Source organism: Canis lupus, chromosome 21, assembly GCF_003254725.2.
Source record: "Canis lupus dingo isolate Sandy chromosome 21, ASM325472v2, whole genome shotgun sequence".
In the NCBI taxonomy this organism is placed as follows: domain Eukaryota; kingdom Metazoa; phylum Chordata; class Mammalia; order Carnivora; family Canidae; genus Canis; species Canis lupus.
Genome location: NC_064263.1, coordinates 41,975,873 through 41,996,291, shown reverse-complemented (window position 1 = coordinate 41,996,291; position 20,419 = coordinate 41,975,873). Strand labels below are relative to the sequence as shown.

Sequence of the window (20,419 nt, the reverse complement as noted above, 5' to 3'; positions counted from 1 at the left end):
CTGACACGTGCCCTCTGTAGGGTTTAAGTACCGGGCAAACATTAAATTTATTTAAATACAATTCTAATTCAGCAGACATAAGGGAAAGCTTGAAATTTATAACTTCTTTAAGTCCCCCGGGTATTTATGGAGCACTGCTGTAAGCGCGGCCTATGACCAACTCTGGAGGATAAAAACAAAAACGAGACTCAGTCGCTGCTCTCCAGCATCTTACACTCTAGCTGGGAATCCAACTCCCATCACTACCACCGTCTCTGCTCCTGTCAGCATTTCCTGGATAGTTACCATCTACCGGGTACCCGCTAAACATTTGTATTATCTCATTTGATCCTAATAGGGTCAGGATATGGCCGCTATTGTTTTTCCCACTGAACAGAGAAGTAAGGTGAGGCAGAGAGATGAAGTCCCTTTGTGAAGGCCACGGAGCAGAGATTTTCATCGTTCGACTCCATCGTTCAACTCCAAGCTCATGGTCTTAACCCACATGCGACTCAATGAAATAAAGGCCCAGGTAGGAAAAAGAAAGAGACAGTTGAATAGAGTCGGAGAAGAAAGAACAAGAGAGGAGGGCCTGGGTGGGTCATGATCTCAGGGTCCTGGGCCTGAGCCCCACATTGGGCTCTGTGCTTATGTGGAGTCTGCTGAAGCCTGTCTCCGTCTCCCTCTGCCCCTTTCTCTCCCATTCCCCCCCAAATAAATAAATAAAATCTTTTTAAAAAGAAAAGAACAAGAGAGAAGAGATAGGGACGGTTTCAAGTGGAGGCAAATCTTGGAGAGTGGCTAGGGGTGGCTGGTTGGAGAAAAGGGGGCGATATGGTACAAGTGGACAGATACCACCTCTGTTTCCCTGAGGAAAACCAGTCCTGTCCACAACAGCCCAAACACAAGCTCTGCCTCTACGTACTACGTCATCCATATCCTTGGAAACTGTGCTCTAGACACACCTGAAAAAACACCTCAGGTAGAATCATTTCTAGTTCATTCTTTCCAAAGAAGGAGAGAGGTGAAGTTCTTGCCCTCAAAAGGAATCTCAGGTGTGCTTAATGATAAGACTTTGCCCAGAGATCTTCCTATGAAAGGCGATAAAAAGTCAAAAAACGTTGTAGGGTAAACCTCGCTTTGCATATTGAAGAAATTCATCCAAAGTAACAAGAGACCACAATTTTCTAAAGTTCTGAGTGAAAGAGCTCTACAGTGGCATCTGTAAAGGAGGCCATGATTTTCTACAATGGAAAACAGGTCCTTAACTCCCGTACCTTGGAAAGCAAGTTGCCTGTGGACGAGGCTTTGTTAGCATTCATGCTTACTGCTATGGGAGCATCTACCTGGCTCAGGTCACTGGGCCCACACGTGTCGACTGCCCACTACGTGCAGGGGCTCCAGGAGTCTGGGTGCATACTGTGGGGGATGCAAAGATGCTGTGGTCACAACAGATGAACTGTAGCGGAAGACCTACGCACACACAACTAGAACCAAAGTTGGAAGACAGGGATAGACAGGGTGCCCCTGGCTGCTTTCAGAAAACTAGGTGAGGAGGTTCAGTCGGCCCGAGAGGATGAGGTCTGGCCATGTGTCTGAGAAATAAGTGGGTAGGCATCGCTCTTTTGGGAAGCAGGGCTTCCCTTCATGGCGAGGCAGTAATGGCAGATGGTAGAGTAAATTAAAACAAAACAGCTAAGGCTTCTATGACACTGTGATATAATAAGAAATACATATTTGGCCCTGATCCCCAGCTCCTGGCACAGAGCTTCAAAAACCCTTGGAATTTCCTGAGAGGGATGTGGTATACCCGGGTATCAGCTAATCAGGTGCTAATGAGATGACTCTTGGGGGGTGGGGGGCAGGTAGCTTTAGGATGGGGCTGGTTACCAGAGAAACCAACCGTGTGATTAGAGGGTTGGAACTTTTAACCCCCTGCCCCTCAACCTCCAGGAAGGGAAGAGAGGTTGGAGACTGACTTACTCTCCAATGGTCAGTGGTTTAATCAATTGCGCCTATGCAATGGAACCTCCATAAAAATCCCTGAGCAATGGGGTTTGGGGAGCCTCAAAGTTGGTGTACGCATTGAGGTGATGGGAGGGTGGCACACCCAGAAAAGGCATGGAAGCTCCACACCCCTTTCACACACCTTGCCCTATGCACCTCTTCCATTTGGTGGTTGTATCCTTCATAATAAGCTGACGATAGTAATATCGTTCTCCCGAGTTTTGTAAGCCATTCCCACGAATTATCGAACCCAAGGAGAGGATCACAGGAACCCACAATCTAACGCTGGTTGGTCAGACGTACGGGTGGTCTGGACTTATAATTGGCATCCGAAGCAGGGGCAGTCTTGTGGGACCCAGCCCTAAACTTGTGAGGTCTGACACTAACTCCAGGTAGGTAGTGTCAGAATTCAACTGAATTGAAGGATACCCAGCTGGTGTCAGAGAATTGGTCAGTGTGGGGGAAAATAAAATAAAAACCTGGCGTCAAAAAAAAAAAAAAATCCCACAACCCACATTTGGGGTCAGAAGAAGTGTTCTGTGGGTAGCAGAGCTTTAAATATACCTGGGCTTGATTTTCAGCTTCCTCACATCTGAGCTGTGGGAAACTGGGGGAAATTACACCCGCTAAGTTTCCCTATCTGTAAAATGAAGAGGGCAGCAATAGTAATACCCACATCATTGGGATTGCTGAGAAGATTATACCAGAATGGTCTCTGATGTTCAAATATTAGCTGTCGAATATATGGATGATTGGATAAATGAATGAATAATCGCTAATACTTCACGGCATTCAGTTAAGTGCAAGGCACTCTTCTAAGTGTTATTAACCTACTGGGTTCTCAAAACAGCTCTAGAAGGTTGTTACCATCCCCGTTGCACAGATGAGGAAACTGAGGTACAGAGGAGCTAACTAGGTCACTGAAAGTCCCACAGCAAGGAAGTGGCAGGTTTGAGTTTCAAACCCAGGGCTGACCACAGAGCCTGTGTTCTACTCCGCTAGGATAGGCTGCTTTTGCACAGTGTTTGGCACATGGTAAGTGTTCAACACTTGGGAGGTGCTACTGTTGTTACATTGTTATTTATGTACAGGACACTGTTTCCCAAACTGAGGTTCCTTTTTAAAAATGTAGTGGCCATGGGGCCCCTGGGTGGCTCAGTTGGTTGAGCATCCAACTCTGGGTTGCAACATCTGGCTCTTGGTTTGGGCTCAGGTCATGATCTCAGGGTCGTGAGATCAGAGTCTGCTTGAGTTTCTCTCTCCCTCTCCCTATGCTCCTCCCCAATACACACTCTCCCTCGCTCTTTCTCTTTCTCTCTCAAATAAATACATAAATCTTTAAAAATTGTAAAATGAAAAAAAATTAAAATGTCAGGGCCATGGTTTTATGATAATGGATATTAGAAAGAAGAAATAAGTAGCCCATCAAATCCAGGATTTCACTTACGTTATCCTGTGACAAGCTACATTTTTTTTTTTTAAGTGAGTCAATTTAAAGACAGATATGGGATAATAATCACATGGCAGAAATCAGGTCAGTGGTATATTAACATCCGAGAATCAATGGTGTTTGATGGAAAGGGGCACAGGCTTTGAAGCCATGCAGACAGAGCTGGCTTTAACACCCAGTCTACCGCTCTCAGCTGTTGAACCAAGAGAAAGATACCTAGCTTCTCTGAGCCTTTATTTTCCTATCTGTAAAATGGGTACAATGGTGCCCCCTCTCGTGTCCTATTGAAATAAGGATTCAAGTTAAAGTGTCCTGAAAGCACCTGTACCCCAAGGCCTCAGAGGCAATGGCCTCTCCAGTCCACTCCTACTTTCCCATCTGCATTGACCTCACTCGGGTCCCCTGTACCTCTACCCCATTCTCCTTAATCTAGCCGAGATCCACCATCCGTTGTTGGACACCATCCTGCGGGCCCAGGATTCTCCTTACACCTCGACTCCAGGGGGTGAATCCCTTCTGCCTCCTCAGTTGTGTTCATAGTAAGATCTGGAGACTCCTAGGAATCCAAATGGAAAGATACTCCAGGGACATGGACAGAAAATAGATTTTTTTTTCAATTACCATAGCAAAGCGCTTCATGTTGTTCTAGTAACGCAAACTGCTTATTTGCCAGTTCCCTCTTTACAGTCCTACCCTGGCCCTGCCGGTGACTGACGGCCATGAGAAAGGGCAGCGTGTGCATCCAGAGCTCCCATTTTCAAGCACCCTTGATCTCAATCAGCAAAGTGAGCTGGTTCCCTGGGTGTAGGGTAATGGCCTCAGGATCATGGAAGGTGGTCGGGGAGGGAGACGCTCTACAGCCGGGACCTTTCCTCACCTTATGAGCAGAAGGATCCCCCCAAAGTGACCCACATACCAGATGCCAGCAAAAGGCTGGACCAGCGAGTCAAAGAATTTCCCACACAAGTGCAATAGAAACAGAGGCCCAGGGAGAGGCAAGACTCGCCCAGTCATAACCGTCACTCCAAGCGATGGACCAGGATTAGCATCCAAGACTTCTCAAAAGTGTGGCTCTTCTCCAGACTTCTGTAGACAAGGAACGGTGGTCCCAAAGCAGACCCCTAAGACCTCAATAATGAAGTGCAACTTCTCATGGCTTAGCACGAACTCAGAGACGGGTAAAGGAGAATTCACTTTTGGTCAGCACCAGTGCAAATAAATGCCAGGTGCTATGTACACATTATCTCATGTAATATACCCTATAAGGTAGAAACCAGTAGTATCCACTTTCTCTGAGTGGGGCTCAGAGATGTTAAAAAAAACTGGCCCAAGATCAAGAAGCCAGTACTTCCTGAGGCGGAGACTGAACCCCGGATTGTTCTAATTGCACTTTCCTAATTGCTGTCTGGCTTCCCGCTTTCCACTGTGGCAAGCTCCACCTTCCCTGATATATCCCATTTGTCAATTTTAGGACCCAAGTAGAGATTTGCTTCACTATTCATTTAATGCCTGGTTACTCTGTTGGGCTCTGAGCGTCGTGAAGTCAAGGACAATCCAGTGAGAAAGACCAACATTCAACAGATGATTCCATCACTGCCCTGACTGTCCACCCCTTCTCCCCTCCAGCCTCCTCTACCAAATTCTATCCAATGGTGAAGGGATGTGAACCACTACTTTCTGTGCATGCCTCCTCTTGGAGGACTCTACCCTCCATGGCTATGTACCTTGTGACCTGTGTCACCAAAGCCATAGCTGATTGGCCCAGGAACAGACATAGAACTCATGAGTAGCCAATCTAGAGGCTGACCCCCATCTCTGGGCTCGCTTCTACACTGGACAAGTTGAGATGGGCTGATTAGATTATCTCATGGCTCTGAACAAAGAAACACAGAGGGAAGTTCTTGGTGGACAGGGATATTGAGAGAGATAGGTGGCAATGGTGGGTAGAGGTGATAAAGGTCAGCCTTGAAGCTAAGAGGGAAGCGAGAGAAGCTATGGAGAGCAATGGAGGAAAGGTGTCAGGAAGAAGAGAAAAGAATGGATGTTCCAACAGAGGCAGAGAGGTGACATGACAGCCAAGAAGGAAAGAATGGCCAGGACCTAGAGTTGCCTTATTTCCTGTCCTTTCTGAAGACTGGTTCTTAAAATTTCTGTGGATTCCTAAGCACATGTGTCTTTCTACTATCAAAAAACAATAAACTTTTTTTTTCCCTAAGAGAACTTAAGTGAAAGCTCGTGCAATTACATAAAAATGCTTTTCCTCCAACCCATTCCTGCAGACTCTGATTTTGGTGTTAATGGAAGTGGTCACAGGTTTTAATCCATTTGTGAAAGCAGTTCTTGAACTTCAGTGCACATTAGAATCACCGAATGCATTTTTAAATGCAGCTTCCCAGATATTCTAATTTGGTGGGTATGGATCAGAACTGCTTTTTTTCAGGTAATTCTGATGCAAATGCTGTAGGACCAAACAGTAACAACCCTTGCATCTAATGATTTTTTTTTTCTTGTCCATTGTATTATTGTATTTTGTCAATTGAGGTAACTATTAACCATCACACATAACAACACACTTTGCCCAATAAAGGTCTCTGTGATTCCAGGGTGTTATTAGTCAGCATTTGCGGCTACATACCAACCAGCCAAAAAAAAAAAAAAAAAATCTCAACAATGTACAAAAACAAGCACTTATTTCTCACTCACAGGTCTACATGTTTGACGGGCAGCTCCGCCTCAGGTCTGTTCCTGTGTTTCTGAGGCTCAGGATGGAATGGCAGCAGCTAGCTGGCACATGTTCTTCTCACAAAGAAGTCAGAAGCTCCCAGAAGGGCAAGTGGAAACAAGTTATGCCTCTCAAGGCCAATGCTTGGAGCTAGCACACTGAGTTTCTATCCACACTCCACTAGTCAAGCGGGTCACTGGCCAAGTCCAATGCCAGCGGGGCAGGAAAGTACCCTCCTTTCACAGGAGTTTGGCAAGAGAGAAATGACTATTAGTAGAATAATAATCTAATTCACAGCATGGGGCATGCAGTCTACTGTGGCACTTTGATCAGTGAGGTCATTGGGTCATACTAGGATCAAACCACCTTGGCTAACATTCAAAGGACCAACCTCAGCCAGTGCCTCTTGCACAAAACTCCTCCCTTTGAATGCCATCCCATTGCTCTGCAAGAATCACCAAGAAGAATGGCACCATAAACCTACCAGTATACACCCTCTCTTCTGGACAAACAGGGCCCAGGTAGGACCAGGTATTTCTAATCAATGGCTCTGTCATTAGTCTCCATTTTAGAACATTCCACAGGCTTCAACAGGATACTGTCTCCATCCTTAACTCATTACTCGCTCTCATAATTTGTCCCATGGTGCTGCATATGTAAGGGCATATTTTGTGCTTATTTATTCAGTACATGCCCTTTTGGGTGCATCTGAACCACTGTCCCTGCCTCTAATCTCACCTCTAAATGATCAACTCACACAGACATCAATGAAGTGACCTTCCAGGTCACCTGTCACCATGGACCCACGGAAACTCAAAGAAAAAAGGCACATCTCTGCTGGGAGCGGAGGTGGGGGCAGATAATAGATTCATCGTAATAAAACTAGGTCTTCGCAGTTAAGAGACCCCATACACAAAGACACACAAATGCAAGATATTTACCTCTAAGCAATCCTTCCAGACACTCTTTCTCGCATGACAAAACCAAAGACAATTAAAGCCCGCTCCTTTCTAACATGCTATGCTCTATGTCACCGAGTCCAGCAGAGTGTCAGGAGACAGCTGTAACTTTCCCTTTCTACCTGGCCCCCAACCCATTCAGAACGTTGACTCCCATTCATTCATTCATTCCGCAAATATTTACTGATCCCCTCCCAAGTGCCAAACAATGCAGTATTGCTAAGATTATAAAAATAAACGTGAAACTGAGTGGCTTGGGAAGAAGAAAGACTTTACGCAATTGATGAAACACAGGTTTACAGGAGTAAGATGCACAAGATGTAAGAACGACAATTCTTTGTGATACTTTTTGCCTTTCATTAAGATTTTCCCATGTCATTGAGGATTTCTGCTTATTACATCTTTAATTATATCAGTGAAAAAGAGAGAGAGAAATATTTTAACTTAAACTAAGAATCACTTACTCCAGGGGAGCCTCTCATCTACAGTCTACCCTTTGGTGGACATGGTGGGGGAGGGGGTGGCACTGGAGGGAACTCACTCACCTAAGAAACTAGCAAAAACCTAGAGTCTGAGCCTAATGGCACTATGTTCCCAGGTGTCCAGAGTGGTACTTCCGTAAGAACTGCACAAGAGATGAGAGATGTAGGACCCTGCCAGTTGTAATTGAGAGGTTGATTCCTGTCCCTGAAGTCCCACTGTGACCCCAGAGGTTCAAGGGAATGTGGATGTAGGAAATGGATAAGGCTTTGACTAACTCTGTCTGTACTTACTCAGCTTAACCAAGGGAGAAATCCCCACATACACCCAAATATACTTCTCGACCTCCCTCTCCAATACAGTTACACAGCTCGGTTCATTCCCCAAATGACCCCATGTCAGGAGCCACCGTGCTCTGTCCCCATCAGCCACCTTGCCCCCATCCTGATCCTTGCCTCGGCTTCCCCCCACCCCCCGCCACACACACACACACAAACTGGTAATGTACACACAAAGCTTCAGTTGCTCCCTCCCCTCCTTGGAAGAGGCTGCATTATACAAACATTCACTCTTGCTCTGCCATCCGCCATCTCATCCCCTTTCTCTTCCCAGCCCCCACATCTCCCTCTCTCTCTCTCCCTCTCTCTCTCTCTAATTATCCCAAAGAGAAGTAAGATTAAAAATTAATGCCCTGAGGATGGGAGTCAGAGATGTCATTACTGTGATTCAAACTGCAGGCATGGAAAAGAATCTGATCTAAGCTTTAGGAGCAAAGTCAACTAGGACGGGATATAGAAAACCTTGATTAATTGGAACTCACCTCTACATAACCAGATTTTTTTCCCCTGGTGCTGAGGTTTTAGAGGATGCCACAACGCATAATAAATGAAATGTGTAAAACATATTCAAGTAAAAATGCAATTTGCAGGGGGGTTGTTTTGGAATCACACAAAAGGTTTAGCCAATTCCCATACGCCAGATTCCTATAAACTGTAATTTAGTGTGTGGAACGATGAGGTCAAGGTAGTTCCTACAGGATTGCTACACAAAGGAAGATTTCACTGTTTTCACTGCACTCTAAAGCAGAAAAGCAGACTTTCTTTTAGAAAGATGTGCAGTAACAAAAGTTTAAACTAGAAGGAATGTTATGTGACCTTCCGTTAAGCAAAAAAAGTAAACTCAAACGAACTAGCAGCAGTCACCCATCCTCCCTCATCCCCTGTTTTATTCCCCAAATATGCCACTTAACGGATTTTGCCAAATGAGCAAAGAGAAACATAGGAGAAGAGTTATAATAGCTATCATTTAATACTTAAATGTGTGCTAAGTACTGTGTTAAATACTTCAAGTGTATTATATCCCATAATCCTCACCAAAGGTTTTATTATCATCACTCTAATTTTCATGATGAAGAAGCACAGGCTAAAAGGGTAAGTCCATTACCCAATGTAACAAGGTCTCAAGGTTGTGTTATTAACAAATACCAAACAACCTAGGCGATATTGCCACTTTTTCCCTCCTGTTTAAAACCATACCTAAGACAGCTGAAGAAAGGAATGAGTGGGATATAGTATAGACCAACAGGAAAAAGTGAAGTTTAAAGAGATCGGTTAAATAAAAGAGCTTTCACAAATATGCCAATCCTAGATACTCACAGAGGATACCGGCCAGAAAGCTGGCTACCCGAATCTATCAAATAAATGGAGGTGCCTGCATTATCGTTCACTTTCTAGCATCTAAAGTTCCAAAAAATAACTAACCTTTCCAGCATCTTTGAGTCCAAAAAATGTCATCTTTTTTTCCCATTGAAAATTAAGCAATAATAATAATGATAATAACAAAACATCAGCATTCATTTCTGCTGATTGAAGACGGCAATTTTACTCCCTGGAAAGTGACCCTAAATTGGAGAAGTAGACCCTAAGTTGGAAGAGAAGAGCACAAGAGATCTTCGCCCTTAGCTGGTGTGTGACATTGGGCAGGTCACTGTGCCTATTCATGCCTCACTTACCTCAGCTGCCAAATGGGGATGGCATCACCTGCTGCGTTAGGAGGTGCAGGAGATCACAGCGCATCCAGGGCGCATTAGGGAGCCGTGATCCAAAGAGCCACTGGGCTATTGGACACCATCCACCAGACACAGAAGGGAGGCTCTAAACCTTGGGCTCCACATCACCAGGACAGGAATCAACCATCCACAGGTGCTGGCCCAGTTCTACTCCTCCAATTCTATCCCTTCGTATCTGGGCTCATCTTCCCCTTCCCTCTGTCTCCGCCCCGGAGTGGAAGTTATCACCGAGTGTCTGCCCGCATCACTACCCGGCCTCCTAACTGGTCCCCTTGACCCCAGCCTCTCCCACCTATACTGCTACCCTCACTCCTTCTGATCTGCCCCACTTTATTAGGAAATCTTCCCGAGTCCCACTTTCACCCAGTCCCGAATTCTGACGCCCGCAGTGATTTCTCAATGCCTACAGGATAAAATCCCAAATGTTCACATGGGCTGTCCCACTTCTCCATTCTTCTCCTTCATTCTTTCCACTCCTGCCTTTGCTCACTAAACAAATATTTACAAAACACACAGCAAGCATCAGGCAGTGTGTTAGATACTAGGGCACAGATTTAGTCAGGGTTGTTGTAGACAAAAGAGCTTTAGCCGCCTCTCTCTCTCCCACCGTGCACCCCGGTATTTGTCTGCTAGGGCAACCCTAACAAAATACCACTAACGAGGTAGCTTAAACAGAAACGTATTTTCTCAGAGTGCTGGAGGCTGGAAGTCCAAGATCTAGGTATCAGCCGGTTTAGCTTCTCCTGGGGCCTCTCTGCTTGGCTTGCAGACAGTGCCTCGTTGCTCTGTCCTCATATGGCCTTTCCTCCGTGCACACACTTCGCTGGTGGGTCTTCTTCTTATAAGGATGCCAGTCAGAGTAGATTAGGGCCCCACCCTCATGACCTCACTTAACCTTAATTACCTCATTAAAATGCCCTGTCCCCCAAACACAGTCGCACTGGGGGTTAGAGCCTCAATATGAAAGGGGGGGGGCACAATTCAGCACACCCTGGGAGCTCCGGTCTGCTTCTCACGAGGCCTTGCAGAGACAGAGCTCAATCCCCACCACCACCACCACCACCTCTAGGGAAGCCTCCCCTGACCTCATGTCACCACGCTGCTGGCTGGACTGACTCCTCCAAGACACCAAAAGGGCCCAGAGATTGGGGACTATGTCCTAGCTCATCATTATAACCCTGGTGCCCATGCGTGTGTCTGACTGGCATACAGTAGGTACTCAGTAAATAATAATTCATGCGGGATGAATGAATGAATGAGACTGATCTTGTACTGTCTCACATTCTCTCCATTGAAATGAAGGCAGGGCATTGGCCTGGCCCCTTTCCTATTCCTTCTCCTGCACCTGAAGAGGGCCTCCCAACTGACTGAACGGAGTTCCCTCTGGCTGCAGTCTCTTCCCACCCTCTTCAATGACATGTGAAATGTGCTGTGGTCGGTCTTCAGCATCCGTCCTCTGAGCACTTGGTTACTACCCCCCCTCCACTCAGGCCGGGAAGACACGCAGGCCAACCAGCAGGGCGCTGGCAGGAGGCAGATCAGCTTGTAACAGCTGCTACCTCAGACTCCAAAGGGGGGCTGGCAGCACACAGGCCCCTGGCCCAAGAGTCAGCTTTCAGCTCAGCAGGAAAGCCACTCAGGGAGCTGGGCCTGGAGCTGCATCCTCACCTGACAGGTGAGCATCCATCCGTCCAGAGCCCCGTCCACAGGATCAGCACCTCAGAGCTCAGATCACCAGGGCGGAGACCTCCCCTGCTGGGGCTCAGCGTCACTACAGCCTGTGGCCGCCCTTGGGTGGGGAGTGGCTTGTAGTGCTGATGCAATGAATAATACGGACACGGTTCCCAAGTGAACAAACACCTGTAAGATATCACAAAGGCCAGTCCTGCTGTGGTGTATGCATGTGTGCATGTCCGTGCATGCACATGTGTATGGCCGGAAGGAAAAAATGACTTTTCAAGCAAAATCTGGTTTAAAAATTTTAGAGATATGGGACACCTGGGTGGCTCAGTGGTTGAGCATCTGCCTTAGGCCCAGGGTATGATCCCAGGGTCCTAGGATCGAGTCCGGCATCGGGCTCCCCTCAAGAAGTCTGCTTTTCCCTCTGCCCGTGTCTCAGCCTCTCTGTGTGTCTCTCATGAATAAATAAATAAAATATTTTTTTAAAAATTTAGAGATATAATCCTAGTGGCAAGGTGAAATGAGAGTGAAGTGTTGGAGTCTAGCAGACAAAACAAGCCGTGGATCCTTGGAGAAGGACCCCTCATCCTAGCTCTTGTATCTGTAAAATGGATTGGTTATATCTATATCAATATCTAAATGAGATCAAAGGGGTGCCCAGTACACTCTCTGGCACAAAGCGGTTGTTCAACATGTTGCTTTCTCTTTCTTTAGCAACGAATCTCTAGTTAGTTAGAATCTAATTTCTTAATTAGATCTAATTTCTTAATCCTTTCTGAAAAATTCACTAAATCTAGTCATGTGTGCCTGGGAAAACGACCTTAAAATATGCATGTGTTGACTTCCTTATTGGTCTGAAAATAAACAACTGCTCGCTCCTACTGGTGCAAACCAAGTGAAGAGCACTCCTGCCAAGATAAGCAATCAGAAGGTGTCATGACTTCAAACCCCCTCGGAGACCCTCCAGCCACCAAGATACTAAAGCTCAGTACCATCTTAGACTCAGCCCTCTCCGCCAGTCTGGTGACTACTCTAGCCAGGAACCCGAGCTCTCTTCCTTCTTACTTTAAAACATTGCTCCAATAAACCTGCTTTTTTTTCTATTCCACTCACCGGGCCCAATCTAGCCTCCCTTAATCAAACATATCAATCACTGCACAGACCTCCCAAGCATCTCCTTGAATCTTATTTCTCCCCCTTCTTTCTAGAACAGTGGATATATTAAACCAGTCACTTGAGAAGAGTAGATTCGGCTCCAGGACCACAGGAAAAGAGGAATCTCAAAGCGACAATATTCAACTGGTATTTTATGGGAGCCTGCAGTGTGCCAGCAGATAAAGAGGGGGATGAGGCTGTCTCCAGGGAGCTGACAGTCTGGTGCAGGGGCATGATGTGTGAAAGGACATGTGGGCCACGAAGAAACATGGTGAACTACGACCCTGGCAGCGTTTGAGAAAGGCACGGGAACGTGAGGATGATCCACTCTTCACAGAGGACGGCGAGGGGCCTCAAGGGAGCAACCTCCAGGTGGACACAAGGTGTAAGCAAAGACTCAGGGTTTGGGGGGGTGGAAATGTACTGGTTGTTCGTGCAACAGCAATCAGAGTTTGGCAAGAAGACGGGGTGAGAGACAACGGGAGACTATGACAGTCAGGGCAGTCCCCACTTCTGCTTCCTCACTCCATGCCAGGCCCGGTGCTCAGCACCCTACAACCTATGAGTAAATACCACTGGGGAACACAGCCCAGGGAGGCTACAGAACTTCTCCAGGCTTGAAGCTGAGGTCAACAAGCCTCCCATGAGATTCAGGCTCTTCTTACCCGTGACACCCCAGAGGTTGGGGGCTGCGGCATGAAGTGCCAGGAGCTAGGAACAGCATCTTCTGAGGACACAGTAGGGAAATCCTTAACGAGGTGGTAACAACTGGGTTCTGGGAAGAGTCATCTGGCTAGGAGGGGAGGATGGACCAAAGGAGAAATGGAAACAAAAGAGCCAGCCAGGAAGCGATGCCACCAACCAGGCAAGAATTCCTGAGCCTCAGACTCGACAGTGAGATCAGAGAGGAGACAGCTGCCAGATATATAGCAGCATGGAGCAAGTGCAGCTGATGCCCGCATGGCAATGTCGTGGGCGGGGGTGGGGGGAGAGGGCAGGGGAGGGGGGAGCAGAAGGCCAAATGATCCCGAGCTCAACCACAGGTGACAGGGAAGTTGGGGGTGCCGTTAATAAAAAATGAAGAGGAGAAGCCGATAGGGCAGTAGGATACAACACTCCCCTTTGCAGGGCAGGAGTTGGCAATCCACAGCGGTTCAGCCAACCTTGGAGATTTTAATTACACTAAGCCTCAGTTCACCCTCTCCAAAGTCATTTTTTTAAAAAACTGTCTCCAGGAGGCTTTCATGCTGCGAAGCTGACAGCCAGGAGAATTCACACTAAACCATCTTTGTCACCACTCAGTCATCAAGCATCTTAAAAAACCCTGAACAATTCTTATTTTACAGTGTTCATCCTCTGTGGGAAAGCTCCATCTGTGAAGGACAAACTTCTAAGGAGGAGTAGAGAAAAATCAATCACAGAGTCATTCCCCTGACTGATCAATAGGTGTCTGTCAGGGAAATTCTACTTCTCCCATCTATGCTAGTTAAGTGGGTTCTTGCAGCACTGAACAATACTTACCGCACTGAATTTCTCTCCATGGCAATTTGCAGCCCTGGGCCTCTCTAGATTTTTCCCTGACTTCAGCACAGAATTTAAATTTGACAAGTGCTGGGCATGCATGAGACCCACTGCCCATAAGTGGTGCCAAGATAAGTCACCCCAGGGGAAGTTCTGAGGGGCATCCCCCTGAAAGGCAGGGCGAGAGCGGGCGTGCTCACATCTAAAATCTGCGGTCTGATCTTCCCGTGGCCAGCTGCTTCTTATCAGTGAGGTCCCCACTCAGAGACGCGCCCTCAGGGAGGCATCCCCTAGGCTCAGCTAGCTCGGCCCTCGTGGGAGCCAGGAATTGCCTCCCTCTCAATCTGCAGGGTAGCTGCACAGGTGTATAAGAGGCATAAAAGTCCACCAAGCTGTAAACGTAAGCAGCATGCATTTTACTGGATGTAAGTCATCTCTCTATTAAAAAGGAAATTGAAATGATTATAAATATGAAAGGCACCCCTCCCCTCACCCGTTACACCACTATGCCCTATTTATTTTCCTTAGAGCATAAACTGTTGTCCACAAATAAATGACGTTGTTACTTGCCTATGGCTCACTGTGCAGGGAGGCACTCACTCCCCAGCACAGTAGCCGCTAGTCACATGTGTTTATTTCAGTTTAAATAAACTAAATGAGATTTAAAATTAAGGTCCTCAGTCACACTAGCCACATCTCAATTGCTCCGTGGCCCGCTATGGCTAGAGGCTACTATTTTGTTCGGTGCAGGAACAGAACATTTCCATCACTGCAGAAAGTTATATGGGACAGTGCTGGTCTAAAATGTGAGCTTCAGGACAGAGGCCTTGTCTGTCTAGTTTATGCCAGGCTCCTAGGAGAGCAGTAGGCACATGGAAGGCACTTAGTATAAATACTTGTTGAAAGGACGAATAAAGGAATTTTGTTATACTAAAAAAAAAAAAAATTGCGGAGCAAAAACAAAAACCTGGAAACCTCCTAAATGTGCATCTCTAAGGGATTAATTAAATAAATTTTGGCACATTCTATACTGGGACTCTATTCAGTCGTGGAAAGGCACAGAGAAGGCGTGTATATAATGACTCAGATATCTACGCTATATTAAGTGAAAGAGCAAGTTCCTTAAAAATATGTACAGCGCGATTCCGTTTTTTATTAAGAAACACAAACCCAAACTAGTCACGAGCGACACATACCCAACTGTTAAAAGCAGTCGGTGCTGGGTAGAATTAGAGAGGAGAGGCATCTGCATTCTATGTTCTTCTGTAATGTCTGAACGTGTAATGAGTATGTATTACTTGAGGGTTCTTTTTGAGATTTAAAACAAAATTACATGCAGCCCTCTAAGAACAAAAAGAGGGAAAAAAAACCCACATTGCAAACTGTCCCTAGAATATACAGAACATTTCTTACATAATTACCAAGTGCCAAATTCATTACCAGCTTTATTTCATTTAATCTTAACAACCCTGTAATTAAATACCATCATCAGCCGTTAAAAATGTAGACTCTAAAGATCAGACAGGTTAAGTAGCTTTCCCGGGGTTGCACAGCCAGCACGCAACACAACTGGCATTGAACCCAACTCTCTGGGCACTCTTCACCACAGAAAGCACAGGCAAATACCACCCAGAAAAGCCCAGAACTAGCCACTCCAACTATATGAAACTCCAAACAAGGGCCAAGTTACATTGAGTTGCAGGAAACCAACCAACCGAACCCTGGAGAAGGCGGCGTGTGCTGCTCAGGACAGTCGGAAATAGAGCAAAATTGAGGCCAGCCACTCTCCCTCCGCCTTGTCTCCCAAGCTCCCCACAATTGTCCTCGGTGCACACACACACACAAACACAGACACACGCATGCACACATGCATGCACGCACAGACTGCCAGCAACGCCACAAGGATCTGGTGCCAATGCACGCCTGGTAACTTAAGCATGCTGGTGGAGACGTCCCAGCTCCCCAGCAGATGCCTTGATTGTGCCTTTGTTGGATTTTCAGCCAATCCCCCCTAAAGAGGAGTTTTCAGCTCACCCGAGATATCTGAGCCAAAACACCGCAGAGTCGCCTTTCAGCTCGGTGGACAAGGCATTCCAGGCTGCAAGCCGGGAGGCTTGTTTAGCTTCACACTTGACGCAAATGGGGTGTGTGTTTACCCACAAACACACACATGCACACACCAACAGAAGCTGCCGCCGCCAACAGAAGCTGCTGCAAGAGGCAGTATTTCTAGAAGCCCAGGAACTGTACTCGAGTAAAACTGTACTTGAGCAACACAGAACTGGATCACGACGCCTATCAGGAAAAACGATCTCACTCCTCCTGAGCAGCCTGGAAAATTCAGTAGGAGATGAAATGTAATACTCTATTAAGCCTTATTTTGCCAGCACAAGTGAGAGCTCACTCAAGCATGGAGAGTCATTAAAATGGATCTTACATATATCATTATAAATTTAATAATCGCCATGACGGCTAGAGTTCAAGTTAAAATGAATGTCAGCTGAGCATGACCAATTGATGTTACCCCAGCTGCCACAGAGCCTCACTTGGGGTTATATTCCACTTCTAGAGGCTCCATAGTACATGTGGACCCAACACAGCCAGAGCCAAGAACAGATGGGAAATGCAGACATCTACACCTAGCCAAGGAGAGGCCGTCATAATTGCATATTATCTCGGTGTACCAGCCCAATTAAAATTTTCTACAGTGTCAGAGGTCCCAAATGTTCCTCCACTAAGTGTCTGGATACCAAACTTGGCTGACACTTAGCAAAATGCAGTCAATCCCAGGAGCTGTTCACAACAGTTATCAATTTTCCTCCTATCTCTCAGAAAGCTCCTGCAGAAATCCTGGTAGGTTATACGCTGAGTAAGTCAAACACCACAAAACAAATTTACTTATCTAGGCGCCTAAGATCGTGGGCATTCTTCCTACGTCCTGGGAAGGGTAGTTTCAGGAGTGGAATCTTTTTCTTTAGGAATGGAGTCAGTATCTAGGTTTATAAGATGAAATTTGTTTCCGTTTATTTTTATCCCTTGAAGGCAGAGCGAAACCTCATACAAAACCCTACTCACTCACACACACGCGTAGAGCCATCTAAAATCTAGGGGAAAGTTCCAAGGCTACTTTTCCCCTCCGCGTGGATTTCATACCGGGAAGAAATGGGTTTTGAGACACAGAAGGAGAGGGAATACTCCACACAGGAAACACCACAAGTTTTTCTACCATCCGCAATATCTTCCGAGGAAATATCAGAAATTATTTTCAGATTAACACAGGTTCTGGCTCTGCTTGAGCTGTGTTTAACCCTTGCCGCTCCTGGCCCTAGCAACTCCCCTGGGAGTGGGGAGACACAGCTCCAGCTCTCCTTCTAGACAGCCGGCCACTCGATGCTCTTCCTGAACATCTGGCTTTTTAAAGACAAGTTGAACTTTAACTGGTACACAGGTCCTGGGTGGCTGCAGCTTTCACACCGATGACAGCAAATGACCTACACTCAACAGGCCTTTTTAAACGGCTGTGACATTCTCACAGATGGGGCCAAAGACCGGAGTCCGATAGGTTTTTGATCCGTCAACACAAGAGCCAGCAGACCACACGGAGAAAACCTCAAACGAAACCACGGCTTGTCAGGAGCCCCATTTCCAAAAGGTGCTAAGAGTGCGTGAATCCCAAAGGGGGCCTCAGTGCGAGGAAGCCCAGATTCGACGGAGAGGACGCACGACACTTTTGGTTTGTTAACTCCCGGGGTTGTGAAAGCATACGAATCCTTGACTTTCTGGCTCCCGGGATCAAATGCTGTCCCCTGCCCTTCTCCTCTTCCTCTTGTCCCCTTGCCCACCTCAAGCCCAGCACCCGGACCTGCCAGAGCGGGAGCCGCCACCCCACCTGCTCAACCGGGAGAGACGCAGCAGCGAGCACAACGGGGACAACCAGGTCCTGCCCCGACACGGCCACCCGGGCTCTCCGCATCGTGCTGAGCAACTCCAGCGCCGGAGGCCAAGCGACGCAGTTGTGGCACTTACCCTCTTTTGATCTTCCAGCCCATGGGTCACCAGCTTTCTCTTCTGCTGTTGGCCGGGCTCAGAAACCGGTTCCATTTCCCAGGAGTAAAATCCCTCTCTCCTTCAGCGATGCTTCCAAATCCACGGAGGAAGAGAATAAGGCAGGCCGAAGGGCTGCATGCGCGCCGCCCGACTCGGCCCTCTCCGGCCCAGGCAGCCCACGCGACCTCTTCAAAGGTCTTCCCGGCTTCTGGAAATCCACTCGGGGACCTCGCTCGCCATCACTGCCCGAGCCATGAGGGCGGCTGCCGCCGGCATGGTGAGAGCTGGGGACCGGGGCTCGACTTCAGTTCCACGACTGGCTTCCCGAGAGCCCGGGGCACAGATCTGGGCAAAGGCGAGTCCATGTCCTGGGGCCCGGGCCACATTACTGCCCCTGAAGTCCCTTCCCTCGCTGTCTCCTTGGCACCGGGAATTTATATGTCAATAACACCGTGAATGGGCATTTAATCCCCCGCGCCGCCAGCATCCACATCCCTCTCCGGCAGCCCCTGGCTCCCATAAATCACCGCAGAGGCTGCGCGGAAAGCCGCCCCCCACGGCTCCTGCGGGCGTTCATCACAGAGGCTGCTGTCGTCTTTCCTCACCGACTGACACCCATACCTGCGGAGACAGTGGTCAACAGTCAGATGTGTGTCTCGGGGAGAGCTCAGGGGTGAGCTGTCCTGCCCACCGGCTGGAGCCCCAACCACGCAGCAGCCAGCGATCCTCCTCCGAGCCTCTCAGTCCCCCCAGCACGTCCATGGACAGGCGACCGGGTGGGGGCCTCATGGGCCCCCCGCTGCTCCCGATGGGAGGCACACAGAGGACCCTGTTCTTGAAATAGGCCCACCAGGGCCCGAAAGGGGGTCTTTCAAACCCATGTGGGGCGCACCAGCAGCAGCAGCAGCATCACAGGAAGAAGGCACCCAGGTACGATGAGACAGGGAAGCAATGGGCTGTGAAGCAAAAAAGCATCAACATTTCCCCCTCAATTACAGCTGCGGAGGCAGCGGAGGCAGCGTGCGGCAGGCGAGACGCCGGGGGCCGCCGGGGACGTGGAAAAGAGCAGCGTGGATCAGCTGCGGCTGGAAAGGGAAAGGCGGGGTGTGCTACAGAGCTGCATTCCCTGCCTCGGAACCTGCAGGCTGAGCAGACACCCAGTCACCTCCCAGCTGACGTCACAGCAGCTGAAGGGGCCGGGAGGGGGGAAAGGGGAGGGACCTCCCCACCCAGGACAGCAGTTCGCTCAGGGTGTGCCCCTCCTGGCCCGCACCTGAGAGGTGGGAACCCATTTGAGAATTGCCTCGAAGATGCACCACCCAGTAAATGCGAATGCGTCTCCCCCGACACAGAACCAGCAGCCCCAGGAAAGAAAGAGAAGAGGGGAAAAAGCCCTTCAGTAAGAAGGCACTAGCTTCTTGCCAGCGTTTCTAATCAACTCACTGGCCACCCTACAATTCAGGCCGCGCCAGCCTCCGGGAGAGCCGTGGGCAGATCCGGCCGCAGCGGGCACGAGACAGAGGCCCTCAGACCATCCCTTGCAGCTGTCCTGACCGGTGGCCACTTTGGAATGAGGCCGAAGCCATCGCCTATCACAAAGGGCTTCCGCAGCACGGCTCAGTGCCAAAGCAGGTTAAAAGGGGGACAAGAGACTCAGCCACAAAGGGCTTGTGAGGAGGAAGACGGGAAATGCTTCTCTTAGGGAGAGGAGTCGCAGAAAGGTTGAAGGCTTATCCTAACCCACAGAAAACCCTCCGCTGGGGCAGATTTTGGCAAGTGAGTTCCCAAGTCACAAATGTTCTGAATTTGGCAAGAATGGATGAGAGCAGAATGTCCAGAAGAGGGGCACCTCTTCTAGCCCAGGGCACTGACATGAAAGGCAGCTTGAAGGGCGCCTGGGTGGCTCCGTCAGTTAAAGCATCCAACTCTTGATATCAGCTCAGGTCACGATCTCAGGGGCGTGGGATCGAGCCCTGTGACAGGCTCTGTGTGCAGTATGGTGTCCGCTTGTCCCTCTTCCTCTGTTCCTCCCCCCCTTTCACTCTCCTCTCTCTCAAATAAATAAAATCTTAAAAAAAAAAAAAAAAAAAAAAAAAAGACAGCATGAGTGAAGCCCTCTGCTAGCCCAGGAAATAGCTGAGCTTCCAGAGAAGTAGGCACGTCTGGTTGCCAACTACCACCGCCATCTCCAAAGCCCCTTCATGGGATCCCTGGCAAAAGCGAGACCTCAGATCCATTCTTTTATTATTCTAGATCCCAACGCAAATAAACTCTGGCCAAGTGGCTTTCAATAGTACCCTTTTCTGAATCTAACCTGAGATTTCAAACTAGGAGGCTCAGACGGATCTGAA

General features: G+C 48.1%; 1 protein-coding gene across 1 annotated transcript in view; it reads right to left on the bottom strand.

Annotated features, from left to right (window-relative positions):
• Positions 1 to 18,677, bottom strand: part of NAV2 (neuron navigator 2) — a 722,151-nt gene extending 703,474 nt beyond the window's left edge. The window contains exon 1 of the mRNA XM_049099111.1: positions 18,048 to 18,677. Coding sequence (XP_048955068.1) covers positions 18,048 to 18,122 — 75 coding nt within the window. The 5' untranslated portion in view covers positions 18,123 to 18,677. The remainder of the gene's footprint in view (positions 1 to 18,047) is intronic.
• Between the last annotated feature and the right edge of the window lie 1,742 nt (positions 18,678 to 20,419).